Source organism: Pristiophorus japonicus, chromosome 2 (genome assembly GCF_044704955.1).
Source record: "Pristiophorus japonicus isolate sPriJap1 chromosome 2, sPriJap1.hap1, whole genome shotgun sequence".
Taxonomy (NCBI): domain Eukaryota; kingdom Metazoa; phylum Chordata; class Chondrichthyes; family Pristiophoridae; genus Pristiophorus; species Pristiophorus japonicus.
This window is the reverse complement of record NC_091978.1, coordinates 125,601,137-125,616,258: the sequence shown is the minus strand read 5'-3', so window position 1 is coordinate 125,616,258 and position 15,122 is coordinate 125,601,137. Positions and strand designations below refer to the sequence as shown.

Below are 15,122 nucleotides of genomic sequence, written 5' to 3'. Positions count from 1 at the left end.
TTAACATTTCAGGTCAATTACCCTTCGTCAGAACTGGAAAAAGTTAGCGATGTAACAGGTTTTTAAGCAAGCATAAGGGTAGGGAAAAGTGGGAGGCGAGGAAAGAACAAAAGGGAAAGTCTTTGATAGAGTGAAAGGCAGAAGAAATTAAGAGACAAAAGGGATGATGGTGTAAGGCAAAGGAGATGGTAATTGCATATGTTAAGAAACAAAAGATGAGTATCATAGAATCAGAGAAAATTACGACACAGAAGAAGGCCATCGTGTCCGTGTCAGTCGAAAAAGAGCTACCCAGCCTAATCCCACCTACCAGCACTAGGTCCATAGGGCCCAAGTTTTGAGCCGCGCCTAGAACGGCGCAGTCCCGACCTGGACGCCCATTTTTCGCGCCACAAAGTGCGCCTAAAAAAAACTCCTGATTCTCCACCTCCCTGCAGGTCCTCTGGCCCTCGGCGCAGTGCAGCAGGAGCTGTAGGGAGTGGAGCCAGGTCCCTGCGCTGAAAACAGTGCCGGGACCTCGACACATGCGCGCTACAGTGGGCGCGCAAGTGCAGTAGCTCCAGGCGCCCGAAACTGTGTGGGAGGGGCCCGAAGCACGCAGCCCCTAGCCCTGGCCGAATGGCCTCACTGGGGCTGCGTGAATAAGGCTCCTCCCACCCCCAGCTCCTGCTTCTTCCCGACCCGACTCAACTCCCGCTTCCCGCCCCCGGACCGGACCCGACACCCGCTGACCGGACCCGACACCTGCTTCCCGCCCCCGGACCGAACCCGACACCCGCTCCCTCTCCCCCCGCCCCCAGACTGGATCCGACCTGACCTCCCTCTCCCTCCTGACCTCCCCCCAACCCGACCCGAACGGACCTCCCTCCCACCACCCCCCCCCCGACCCAACCCAATGCCACCTACCTGTAAATCTGGTGTTGGGGACGTGCCCTGCCCGAAGTCTCGGGCCCGGCCCGTTCAGCCTCCCTGCCCCTTCTCCTTCCCCCCCCCCCCCCCTCCCAATCTCCTCCCCCTCCCAATCTCCTCCCCCTCCCAATCTCCTCCCCCTCCCAATCTCCTCCCCCCCCCAATCTCCTCCCCCCCCCAATCTCCTCCCCCCCCCAATCTCCTCCCCCCCCAATCTCCTCCCCCCCCCAATCTCCTCCCCCCCCCAATCTCCTCCCCCCCCCAATCTCCTCCCCCCCCCAATCTCCTCCCCCCCCCAATCTCCTCCCCCCCCAATCTCCTCCCCCCCCCAATCTCCTCCCCCCCCCAATCTCCTCCCCCCCCCAATCTCCTCCCCCCCCCAATCTCCTCCCCCCCCCAATCTCCTCCCCCCCCCAATCTCCTCCTCCCCCCCAATCTCCTCCTCCCCCCCAATCTCCTCCCCCCCCACAATCTCCTCCCCCCCCCACAATCTCCTCCCCCCCCCACAATCTCCTCCCCTCTCCCCCAATCTCCTCCTCCCCCCCCCAATCTCCTCCTCCCCCCCCAATCTCCTCCCCCCCCCCCAATCTCCTCCTCCCCCCCCCCCAATCTCCTCCTCCCCCCCCAATCTCCTCCTCCCCCCCCAATCTCCTCCTCCTCCCCCCCCCAATCTCCTCCTCCCCCCCCCAATCTCCTCCTCCCCCCCCCAATCTCCTCCTCCCCCCCCCAATCTCCTCCTCCCCCCCCAATCTCCTCCTCCCCCCCCCCCAATCTCCTCCTCCTCCTCCCCCCCAATCTCCTCCTCCCCCCCCAATCTCCTCCTCCTCCCCCCCTCCAATCTCCTCCTCCCCCCCCAATCTCCTCCTCCCCCCCCAATCTCCTCCTCCCCCCCAATCTCCTTCCCCCTCCAATCTCCTTCTTCCCCCATCCCTCCCCCTTCTCCCCCATCCCTCCCCCTTCTCCCCCATCCCTCCCCCTTCTCCCCCATCCCTCCCCCTTCTCCCCCATCCCTCCCCCTTCTCCCCCATCCCTTCCCCTTCTCCCCCATCCCTTCCCCTTCTCCCCCATCCCTCCCCCTTCTCCCCCATCCCTACCCCTTCTCCCCCATCCCTCCCCCTTCTCCCCCATCCCTCCCCCTTCTCCCCCATCCCTCCCCCTTCTCCCCCATCCCTCCCCCTTCTCCCCCATCCCTCCCCCTTCTCCCCCATCCCTCCCCCTTCTCCCCCATCCCTCCCCCTTCTCCCCCATCCCTCCCCCTTCTCCCCCCATCCCTCCCCCTTCTCCCCCCATCCCTCCCCCTTCTCCCCCCATCCCTCCCCCTCCCCTCAATGTCAGAAACACAGACACTGACAGACAGAGAATGAGAGACACACAGACAGACAGAGAGATAGAGACACTGACAGAGAGACACTGCGGGGGCGGGGGGGGTGGCATCCCAGCACGCTGTTGGAGGGCTCCTGGTGCTGCAGTCGGTAAGTAGAAAATGTTTTATTTGTTCATTTTTTTAAAAATTATTTCTTACTAATTTTTTTTGATTGATTTATTGGTTGATTTATTGATGTATTTATCATTTATTATTGATGATGGCTCTTTATTTGTAAAACTGAAGTGTTTAATGTTTGTAAACTTCCCTTTAAACACCCCCCCCCCCCCGCCCCCCCCCATTCCCTACTCCTGATTTGTAACCTACGCCTGATTTTCTAAAGTGTAGACAAGGTTTTTTCGAGCGTACAAAAATCTTCACTTACTCCATTCTAAGTTAGTTTGGAGTAAGTTTTCACTGCCGAAACTTTGAAAACAGGCGTAAGTGGCCAGACATGCCCCCTTTTGAAAAAAAATTCTGTTCCAAAGTGAAACTGTTCTAACTGACTAGAACTGGAGCAAACTAAATGACGAGAATTCCAATTTCTAAGATACTCTATTCTACACCAGTTGCTCCTAAAAATCAGGAGCAAATCATGTGGAAACTTGGGGCCATAGCCTTGTAAGTCACAGCTCAGTAGGCCCAAGTTTCAGTTGAGGATTAGAACGGCGCACCTCAGAGATCCGCCGATTTCCTGGAATAAAAAGCGCGCCTGTTTCCTACTTTGCTATTCTCGACTTTCATGAGGCCTCCTGTGGCCTCGGCGCAGTGTAGCAGCAACAGCGGGGGGCGGAGCTACAGCCCTGCGCCTGAAAGACTGCCGGCAGCTGCGCACATGCGCAGTGGAGTCTGCGCGCGTGCGCAGTAGCTCCTGGCCCCCAGATTCTGTGTGCGTGTGCTGTAGGCTGTGTGGGAGGGACCCAAAGCACGTCGCCCCTAGCACTGGCTGAATGGGCTCCTGGAGCGGGTGACCGACTATGCGGAGGAGAAGGAGATCCTGAGCTCGGACCTGGAGACGGCAAACAAGAAAGGGAGAAGGAGCTGGTAAAAGTGACCGTCAAGAAGGAAGATGTTGATTGCTCTCACTGACTGAGGCCATCGAGTGTTCCTTGGAACTGTCTCGGAGATGTTCGGAGGGGCAGGGGTCGCAGGAAAGCAAAGAGATTGGGGGCAAGCCGTGAGTAGGATGGGACCTGGGCAGGCTCGTCTGTTTAACATTCCCCCCGCCTCCCTCCTCCTCCCCCACCCCACCCCTTCCTGGCCGCGCTCACGACCCTATCCCTGGCCGAGTGGCCTGCCGCTGCTTGCTGCCTGCGTGTATGGGCTGCGTGTGCTTGCTGCTGGAGGGCCCCCGGTGCTCCCGAACGGGTAGGTGAGGTAGGAACTTTTAATTTCTTATTTATTGTTTTTTTTTATAATCTTATTTTTTATTCATTGATTTATTGATTGATTGATCTATCATTTATTATTGATGGTTCTTTATTTTTAAAAGTGAAGGTGCTTAGTGCTCTCTCTTCCCTCCTCTACTCAAGGTTTTTCGTGGCGTACAAAAGTGGCCATTTATTCCGTTCTAAGTTAGTTTGGAATAACCTTTTGCAGTTTAAACTTGCAAAACAAGCGTAAGTGGCTGGACACGCCCCCTTTTTGGAAAAAAACTGAACTAAAATGAAACTAAACTAACTCACAAACTGGAGCAAACTAAATGTGGAGAATTGCAATTTCTAGGCTATTCCAAAAAAAATTAGTTGCTCCAAAAAAATAGGAGCAAATCCAGTTGAAACTTGGGCCCAAATTTAAATGCACATCCAAGTACTTTTTTAATGTGGTGAGGGTTTCTACCTCTACCAGCCTTTCAGGCAGTGAGTTCCAGACCCCCACCACCCACTGGGTGAATTTCCCCCCCCCCCCCCATCTCCCCTCTAATCCTTCTACCAATTACTTTAAATCTATACCCCCTGGTTATTGACCCCTCTGTTAAGGGAAATAGGTCCTTCCTTTCCACTCTATCTCGGCCCCTCATAATTTTATACACCTTAATTAAATCTCCCCTCAGTCTCCTCTGTTACAAAGAAAACAACCCCAGCCTATCCAGTCTTTCCTCATAGCTGAAATTCTCCAGTCCTGGTAACTTCCTCGTAAATCTCCTCTGTACCCTCTCTAGTGCAATCACATCTTCCCTGTAATGTGGTGACCAGAACTGTACGCAGTATTCTAGCTGTGGCCTAACTTGTGTTTTAAACAGTTCAAGCATAACCTCCCTGCTCTTGTATTCTATGCCTTGGCTAATAAAGGCAAGTATTCCGTATGCCTTCTGTATCACCTTATCTACCTGTTCTGCTCCCTTCAGGGAGCTGTGGATTCTAATGAGTCGGCTAATTTCTGTTAACTCTGCAGTAGAGTGCTGCAATTGGCCCTGGATTTGGAAAGAGAAATTCGGCTATGGTCCTTTTTTATGAGTTTTATTTTTGAAAACTTGTGATGGATTGATATGCAAGTTATAGCAACAAGAACTCAGTAGGGCTGGATCCCACCATTCGTTGGTATGCATGTGTAAATTTCTAGATTGCAAGAATAGTAGGTTGTTGCTGTCTGTTTCTAAAATATGGTTTATTTATCACTTTTTTCTTAGTGCCGATAGCAAAGTTAGGGTTTGGGATGTACGGAAAGCTTCTGGGAGTTTAATTGTGCTTGACCAGCACAATGGTGAAATTGCCAAATCTTCTTCAGAGGCAGGTAATAAGTCTGTTAATTTTTTGCTTGCAAAGCATGTTTATTTTTCTGCAAGCCCTTTCTTTGATACCACCCCTCCCCCCCCCCCCCCCCCCCACCCCAATGCTTTTTAATTAGCTACTAATTACTGTACATTTTCTCTCCTGTAGTTGCGTGACTTTTGCTGGGGTAAAGTTCCACTATGACTTTTACAAGTTGCTGTAGTAAATGTTTGAACTTAGTCGCGTTGGTCAACCGCATGAGATATTATAGCAGAGCCCAAGCTTGTCCTGTCACATGTCCACATGGACTTTTCAGCAGTGGTCACTGGAATAGTGGTTGTGATTGGAATCCGCCTATGTTTTTTTACCATACCCCACAGAGGCTGAAGCCAGTTGCAGCAATCCCACTATTTCCCAGGTTGGGATCAGCTAATTCATGAGGGAGCAATCGTGTGACTCTTTGGACAACAAGAAAAAGCTATTGCAAATTCTGGAATTCTAAATAAAAATGAAAAATTCTGGAAATACACAGCAAATTCATCAGCATCTGAAAAGAGAAAAGACAGGTTAATGATTCGTGTGTAGACCCTCCTCAAAGCTCGTCCCTCAAGATGTAGTGCTGAATTTATGGAATTCCACAATTTCTATTATCAGTCATTGGTGAAATATTAATAAACATGAATCTTATCCTATTTTATTTCTTCTTTGACAGCAAACACTGCTCATAATGGACGTGTCAATGGTCTGTGCTTTACTAGTGATGGACTCCACCTTTTAACTATTGGTACAGACGATCGCATGCGACTCTGGAATAGTTCCACGGGACACAATACACTGGTACTATCTGCTTTCCACACATCATGAACCTAAGTGGAACTAGATTTTAATTGATGTTTATTAAGTATTTTGTAGGTGTGCTTTAGTAAAGAACATAATTAACAGCAGTCTTATTTACTTATGAATAAATGTGTACAAAGTATCAATAAAATGAAAAGGAAATTAGAAATTATGTAAAACAGAAAATGCTGGAAATGCACAATAAGTTAGTCCACATCTGTAAAGAGAAAAGACAGGTCGTGATGTAAAATTAGAGAAAATGGAGTGAAATGGGGAAAGGAAATCCGAGAGTAGAGTGTAGAGTGACCTGCACGCTGGTTAATAGAAAACTTTTAGATTATATAATGAGTCTTAGAGAGACAAAGAAGGACAACAGTATATGCAAGTATTTAAGAAGTTGAAAAAAAACACACAAAGTTTTCAATGAAATAGTTTGTGGATCATTCTACCTAGTAACAACCTCTCTGGCACATCTGTTGATTCTCTCTCCTCACTCTTTCACGCATGTGCAGTTGCTCCAAAATGATTAATACAACTTCAAAGCAACTGCATTTGCCTAATTCTTGCACAGTTAACAGCAAAACTGCATTTACAACTTAACTGAAATGTGTATGACCTTGCCAGATGTTGGGGCCTGATCCATAGGGGCCAGAAATGGCAAAAGCTTAAGGGATCGCTGAGAAGGTCAGCGTGCCTGCAGATGGATGCAAAAAGAGGACCTGACCTAAGTGCCTCTGCCATTCAGTAGTTGGAAGACTCCAGAAAATCCTACTGCATGAAAACTTTTGATGTCTCTGCCAGCACAGGTGTTGCTGTGATTACTTTACAGAGCTGTGTCTTGATCGCTCTTGCTGTGGGAGATTCTTGTTTCATGTAAAGAAGATCTGAATTTTTTTTTTTCTTCCAGTTTTTCCTCTCTGGGTTTCTCTCCTGGATGCAGTAAATCATTCTAGGGTAGTGGTCCTACAGACAACAGTGGCTCCTGAGTACATTGCTATTCATTGTGTGTTGTAGACTGTTCAACCATGAGAGACACTCAACATCCACACAAAAAACATTTCCAGCAAGGATTGCTAGATAGTGATCAAAAGTAGGAACCCTGGCAATTGTGCAGCTATATGGGACTGCCCTCACTCTCTTCCCGATCATAATAATGGCTCACATATAGTTTTAACATTGAGTGAGAATGGGATTGGAATTCACAATGTAAACAACTTCTGTTAAATACAAAATATTTCTTCAACATACAAATTTTGAATTTTTTCATACAGCTCAGAAAGGTCAGTCTGTGCTGACCAGTAATCACTGCCTTCATCCTTGGCTGAGTTTCTGTATACTATTCTGTTTAATTGGGACAAGCCTGAATGGAATTTGATTTAATTCATTCAGTTTGACCCACTTAAAATTTGGTTATTCCTGTGGCCTTTTTTAGCATATGTTCATATTTCATTTAAAAAATGAGTTACTTCTGAGGAAGATGCTGCTTGCCCTCCAATACAACTTTAACAATGGGTTAATAATTTTTAGAAAGAAAATTGTACATGGAATGATAGAATTTTACATCCACTCAGTAACAATGGAGAAGATTATTCTCCAGCCCCATTTCCACAAGCTCCTCTTGTTTTCTCTCCTCCTCTCCTGAAGGCAGTGATTACTGGTCAGCACAGACTGGCCTTTCTGAGTTATAAGGAACATTTCAAGATTTGTGTTTTAAAGAAATATTTTGTATTTAGCAGAACAAATTTACATTTGAGTCCAATCCCATTCTCACCCAATGTTAAAACTGTGTGAACCATTGGGCCCAAATTTCCCCAGCCGCCTAGAGCGGCGCAGTTAGGGATGGCACGCCGACTTTCTAAGCCAATTTACCTTCCACTTTGGCCGCTCCCTCCTCGTCCGGATCCGTCGGCATGGCGCTGCGGAGGGTGGAGCACGGCCGGCGGGGGGGCAGAGCTTGAGCCCAGCGTCTTGTGGAGTGCCGGCAGGGGGACGCATGTCTGAGCGTGCGCGCATGCGCAATGGGCGTTTCAGCGTGCGCGCATACGCAGTGCAGCAGGAAGCTTGGCAATCAGCCAATTAAAGGGAGAGCGCCCTCATTATCATTGGTAATGGACCATATATAAAGATAAGGTTTAAATATTGATCTTTGTGTGGCTGAGGGAGTGGAAAGGAGTGCTGGATAGGTGGATGAAAGGTGAGAAATCTGATTTTTGAACATTACCTGAGTTCAGTACGAATGGCGCAAGAGTGTGCAACAAGAACAAAGAATTTCCTCCATGAGGAAGTGGAGAAACTAGTGACTGTCATTCAAGAGAAATGGCTGGAGCTGGATATCAGTAAGAGTGGTCCGTCAAAAGTTTCACCCAAGGAAATGAGAAGATGAAGAAACCTAGTTGCAGAGGAATACTCCGCAGGGGTCAATGTCGCAAGATCTGGAAGCCAGTGTAAGAAGAAATGGCAGGACGATGGTCAAGTAGTGAATGTAAGTAATATCTTCTTTAAATTGAATTGCAATTGAAAATGTGACCATCTGTATGTGTCCCACCCATCAGAAGCGCACCATGTGTGAATATTAATATTTTCATCTTTGCAGAAGAAATTGGCCCACAACAAGAGGGAAAGACTTGGAACAGGAGGAGGTCCGCCAAATCTGCACCAACTGACACCCCTGGAACAGAGGGTTGCTGCCTTGCTGAGTCGCACCGGCAGAAAAAGAATCAGCTCTGCACAAGCTGGACCCACATGTGAGGGTGAGTCATTAAAATGCTGACAGGCCTGCTACGGGTCAGACTACTCATGCCACCCATCCTGCCCCCTCTTGTGCTGCTAACCATTTGACTGTTCTGTTGTATTTTGCAGAAGAAGAAGACGCTCCTCAACATCCAGAAGATCCAGATGCATGCGCTCCAGACCAAGGCGGGTGGGGGGAGGAGGGGTCCATGGAAATGTGTTCACTGGAGAATGCTGACCGCGATATGGATCAGTCCATAGTACAGGGCATCACACTGCCAGGAACCTCCATGAGCTCCTCGGCGACATTCCATGGTTTCATACCTTCCGAGGTCGCGGGTCCCAGTGGTGGTCGTTGAATGCATGCTGGGACACCCAATGCCCCACCATCCCAGCCTTTGCCTCACACTGGAGGGGTGCCACTCGGCAGACCCACAGCAATGGGAAGGGGAAGCTGACCAGTCTCTCCTGAGATGCAGCCCTCAGCAGAGGTTAATCAGGTTCTGTCATTGGATGAGGAGACCAATGCCCTCACAAGATCACTTGTGGCGTCCATCAGTGGGGTGCGTGATGAGGTAGCAACACTGGTGAAATCTCAGCACTGAGACGGGAAGTGAGGGCGGGCATTTCAGAGGGTGTGCAAATGATGGCAGATGCCATGAGGGAGCTAGCTTCTGCAATAAGGGCACAAAGGCTGGATACGCAAATGCCAATCCCACTTCAATCCACGCACCAGCCACCGGTGAGACCCAAGCCGGGCTCCCAACCCCCCCCACCACCATCACCGACCCTATGAGGAAGTGCACTTTCCCCGAGATGTGGGTGAGGGATGGGTGCAGCTTTTCTTTGCTGCTGTTGTTGTTGAAGTGCACTGTAAAATATCCAATAAAAGATATTTTGCTTTAAAACTGAATCATGTTCCATTAAGACCACGCAACATTTAGGGACAACTGTAAAAAGTAAGAATCCATCACCCCTACAGTCATGCGTGCCTGCTGCCCCTAGCCATGGCGGGAGGGCTAGCCAGTGCATTCTGCAGTCGGCAAGGTAGGACTGCTCTATTTTCAGTGGCTGATTTATCTTTCATTTATTTTTGATGATGTGCTGAAGATGTTGTGATGTTGTGTTGATGTTGTGAAGGTCTTTAGTGCTTTAGAATCCTCTAACTCACCTTCCCCCCCCACCCCCCCCCGCCCCCGCCCCCCCCCCCCAACACCCCGTATCTATGGCAACCTGCGCTGATTTCTTAAATGTCGGTAAGGTTTTTCTGTGCCAAAAAAAGTGGCCACATACACTGGCCTAAGTTAGTTTGGAGCAACCTTCAGCTGGCCAAATTTGCTTCTATGGCCAGAAGAGGCTTAAGTGGCTTGTCACGACCCCTTTTGGAGAGAGCAAACTAAACTAGAAAAAAACCTAACTAACTGACTTACACTGGAGCAAGTTAAATGGGGAAATTTGTGATTTTTAAGTTACTCCAAAAAAGCTACTTACTCCAAAAAAAACAGGGCAACTCCTTGGAAAATTTGATCCCATTATTAGGATAGACAGGAAAGTGTGAAGGGTCACACTTGAAATGGCTTGCATTCTTCTCGGAAAATGCATGTAGCATATTTCATCAGCAGTGATTAATATTCTCATGCTTATGGCTTCACTTCTTGATTTTTGAGCTATTAGTTACGGCTTTTGCATCACCTTTCCAAGATGTTGACATCTAGTTGGTGTATTTTTTACTCTGTCTCTCGCTCTCTCTCCCCTTCTTTCTGTCATCCCTTTCCCTTTCTTATCCTCTTCTCTCTCGCTTCCTTCTTCTGTCCCACCCAGTCTAATTTCCAAATGCACTGCTCCCTTTACTTCTGAGCTGGCCTCCCAGGACACTTACAAAAAGAAATTGAGACCTGTTTAACATACTTGAAATCTTGCTTTGTTCTTAACTTGGCTGCAGATATCAATAGTAATTACAATTGTTTTAATTTACTTATCAAGTTAATTTTTTATGGGCTACTAATAAAGAACATCTGCATATACACACACTGTTATCATGTTTAATCTTCCAATTTGTATAGTCACCAGCTGTTCTATGGCTAATTAATCCTTTTGGGATCCATGTTAAATTAGAGGAAGAGTAAATACATTTTTCCTGAACTCAAGCAGCTGGAACAACACAGTTTTGGTACTTTTTAATATTCCTTTGATATTTTTTCTCCTATTTTACTCAATTTTCAATTCTCATGAGGCTCAAAAGAAGTTTGTACTGCAAATATTATTTCTATCTTTGAGACCAAGGTCCCAGATTTGATCTATGGTCTAAATTGCGATGTCTGATCTCAGTAGAGACAGCAGGAAGATGCTAGCAGGTGAGGATATGATCAAGCTTTTCTGATCATAGAAGAATACAAAAACCGAATAGCCTGTCAACACTGACTGGGCTCACACATGCAGAATGGCCACTTGGGTGAGATACTAGGTCTGCCATTTCCCATAGAACCGTATTCAATCATAAGTCTCTAAGGCTGTCAGGAAATGAGGGGAAATCACGTATGGGGGTGGGGGGAACAAATCATTGAACACCTATCTTAACCTGAAGAGATGAAGCCAGTGAATTGTTAGAACAAAGTTTTCAAATTGTGAAGATGAGATGAGTACAACAGAACTCTCGATATGATCTCAGCAATTTAATGTAGCGGTCACTAACTCGGAATGTGTTCAGACACATTGGTGTGTGATAGTCAAAGAATAATCACAGTACTGTATAATGAGATGTCATTGTATGTCATATTGGAGAAGAAGATGGGCCGAAAGCCTAAATTTGACTAGTTCTGTATGTATGCTCTCCTGATGGCAGCGATTCAAGATTGCCAGTCATGGTAGAACTCTTGTCTCTGAGTCAGAAGGTCATGGGTTCAAAACTCCACTCCAGAGACTTGAGCATATAATCTAGACTGGCACTCCTGTACTCCCTGTAATGAGGGAGTTCTGCACTGTTGGAGGTACCATCTTTTGGATGAGACATTAAACCGAGGCCTCATCTGCCCTCTCAGGGACATAAAAAATCCCACCGCACTATTCGAAAAAGAGCAGGGGGTTATTCCGGTGTTCTGGGCAACAGTCATCCCTCAACCAAAACTTAAAACGGGTAGTATTGTCATTTAGTTCATTGCTGTTTGTGGAAACTTGCTGTGCACAAATTGGTTGCCGTATTTTCCTACAACAGTGACTACACTTCAAATAAATACTTCATTGGTTGTAAAGCACTTTGGCACGTCCTAATGTCATGAAATGTGCTGTATAAATGCAAGTTTTTCTTCTTTCTTTTAGAAAATAGTGTTCAAATTTATAGTTCTTAAGATTCAAACTTAAGATTATCCTTCAAAAAAAATGTAATTGTTAATCTTCCTCCATTCCCTATGATGTGCAGTCTTTGGGAATCCGAGACGGAGAGGAACTGGCAGGATAAATACTGATCTTAATAATAATGCCTTCTGCAAAAGGGCATTTAATGTTCATCTGAAAGTAAAACAGTTAGATCTTTAGAGAGTGTGAAGTTATTGATGAAATCACTAAACTTTAATTATTTGATATTTTCTACGAATAATCAGCTTTTTTTGTTTTATTTGCATTAGTTTATTTAAGTAATCTATTTATTGAATGGACTGCTTTTTTGGAACTGAGACTTTAAATACCAATGTTTATCGCATCATGCATCAGTACCTCATGTTTGAATAAAAAAATATATATATACCTTGATAAATTTGTAACAAACATAAATCTTAATCCCGGAAAATGCTGTGGTACAAATACCAGTAATTCCTTAAATCTAGAAAGCATTTTTTATGAGACCGAAAGCAAAGCATTCATTTCTTCCAATCACAGAAAGATAACTGAGGGTAAAGAATTTCACTTGAAACAAAATAACTGTGGGTCACAAGATGATTAGTTCTTTAGATTTGAAGGTCTTAGGATATTCAGTTCTTCATTGGTCCTTTCCCAAAATAGTGCATACGATGTATATATGGACTTTAACAAAGCTTTTGATAAGGTCCCACATGGTAAATTGGTCATGAAGGTTAAAGCCCATGGGATACAGAGCAAAGTGTCAAGTTGAATCCAAAATTCGTTTGGAGGTAGGAAGCAAAGGGTAATGATTGATGGATGTTTTTGTGACTGGAAGGATGTTTCCAGTGGGTTCCGCAGAGCTCAGTACTAGATCCCTTGCTTTTTGTGGTATAAATCAACGATTTAGATTTGAATATAGGGAGCATGATTAAGAAGTTTGCAGACGACACTAAAATTGGCTGTGTGGCTGATAATAAAGAGGAAAGTCACGGGCTGCAGGAGGATATCAATCTACTGGTCAGGTGGGCAGAGCAGTGGCAAATGGAATTTAATTCAGAGAAGTGTGAGGTGATGCACTTTGGGAGGGCTAATAAGGAAAGGGTATACACATTAAGCAGTAGGCCACTTAATAGTGTAGATGAACAAAGGGACCTTGGAGTGCTTGTCCACAGATCTCTGAAAGTAGCAGGCCAGGTGGATAAGGTGGTTAAGAAGGCATACGGAATGCTTGCCTTTATTGGCCAAAGCATAGAGTTTAAGAGCAGGGAGGTTAGGCTTAAGTTGTATAATACTTTGGTTAGGCCACAGCTGGAGTATTGCGTGCAGTTCTGGTCACTGTATTATAGGAAGGATGTGATTGCACTAGAGAGGGTGCAGAGGAGATTTACTAGGATGCTGCCTGGAATGGAGAATCTTAGTTATGAGGATAGATTGGATAGGCTGGGCTTGTTCTCATTGGAACAGAGGCGGTTGAGAGGAGATGTCATTGAGGTGTACAAAATATTGAGGGGCCTGGACATAGTGGATAGTAAGGGTCTATTTCCATTGGTGGAGGGGTCTATTATGAGGGGGCATAGTTTTAAGGTGGTTGGTGGAAGGTTTAGAGGGGATTTGAAGGGGGGGGGCTTCTTTACGTAGGGTTGATGGGATCTGGAACTCGTTGCCTGGAAACGTGATGGATGCAGAAACCCTCACCACTTTTAAGAGATGGTTGGATGGGCACTTAAAGTGCAGTAACCTGCAGGGTTTACGGATCTAGAGCTGGTAATTGGGATTAGACTGGATGACTTTTTGTTGGACAGAGCAGATATAATGGTAAGTACAGCAGGGAATAGAATACGGCCAGGGTGATCTCCTGGACTAGTTTCAATCGCCTGGATGGGTCGAAGAGGAATTTTCCCAGATTTTTTTCTCCCTAATTTGGCCTGGGTTTTTATCTGGTTTTTGCCTCTCCCAGGAGATCACATGGCTCCGGTTGGGGTGGAGTGCAGAATGTTTTAGTATAAGGGGTGTCGCAGTTGTGGTGAGGCGGATTGGTTGGGCTGGGTGCCCTTTGCCTTTCCGTCATTGTTCATAGGTTTATATGTAATCTTTAGGGCTGCTGACCAAGGGCCGTGTGGCTCTTTGTCGGCCGGCACAGACATGATGGGCCGGAATGGCCTCCTGCGCTGTAAATTTCTATGTTTCTAAGTTGCAGCCTTGGCTCAGTGATGGCCTCTAAGTCATAAGGTCACAGTTTCGAGCCCTGCTCCAAAAACTCAAGCATATAATCTAAGCAGTTACTTTAGTGCAGTATAGGAGCCCTTCTTTTGGATGAGACCTTAAACCAAGATCCTGTCTGCCCCTCATGACATAAAAGATTCCGTGGCATTATTTAAAGAAGAACAGGGCGTTGTCCTGGTGCCCAAGCCAACATTTATCCCTCAACCAAAACACTGCTACTTCTGGGACGAATGCTGTACCTGGGAAGCAAATAGGGAACAGATTGCTTCGGCTCAGTCCGTCTCATGATAATGCGGCTCAAATCAGTACATCACCTTTTGGGGAACTTGGGATATTCCTCTATCATATTGGACTCAATTTTACCCAAAGCCATTTTTTGGCGTACTTGAAGAGTTACGCCTGTTTTTTGGGGCTCAACTACGCCGTTTGAATTGTTGATTTTGGTGCTGCCTGGCCTGTCCTTTAGCTTTGGGGTGGAGCCTAAGATCTGCGCCAAAAAGATCGGGTTGCCAGGGTAACGAGGAGGACACTGTGGGCTGAGGCTGGAAAGTGAAACATACAACACATTCTGGCCAACTCACAGCAACCTGCACAAGCACCTTGCACGTTGCAGCAGCATTCCATCATTAAATTATTAGTGTTTATGCCAAAAGTCTACCCGCCCCCGGGGCCCGGTGCCACTACTAGCCCTGGCCGAAGGGCCTCCTGGTGCTCCTGCTGCTAGCCCGCCTCCTCCTCCCGATGCCGGTTACCGCTCTTACCCCTGGCCGAAAGGCTTTCCTCCCCTGCCGGTGCTGGTTGCCACTCCTAACCCTGGCCGAAAGGCCTTCCCTGTTCTCCCCTCTCTCTCTCTCTCTCTCCCCCTCTCTGCTGCTGCTGTCCAGGCCGTGGAACTGCATCTGCTGCGCTGATTTTCTTAACTGCCCTGAAGGTTTTTCCACAGTGGTCACAATCGCCATCCTAAGAAAAATTGGAGTAAATCGGAGCTGGCCAAACTTACTTAAATGGCCAGAATT

General features: G+C 46.9%; 1 protein-coding gene across 3 annotated transcripts in view; it reads left to right on the top strand.

Moving 5' to 3' along the window:
* The window catches only part of ercc8 (excision repair cross-complementation group 8), a 93,285-nt gene that overhangs the window by 42,731 nt on the left and 35,432 nt on the right, over positions 1-15,122 (top strand). For all 3 annotated transcript variants that reach the window (XM_070869232.1, XM_070869229.1, XM_070869224.1), the window contains exons 8-9: positions 4,902-5,005; positions 5,696-5,820. In XM_070869232.1, the coding sequence (XP_070725333.1) occupies positions 4,902-5,005; positions 5,696-5,820 (229 nt within the window). The remainder of the gene's footprint in view (positions 1-4,901; positions 5,006-5,695; positions 5,821-15,122) is intronic.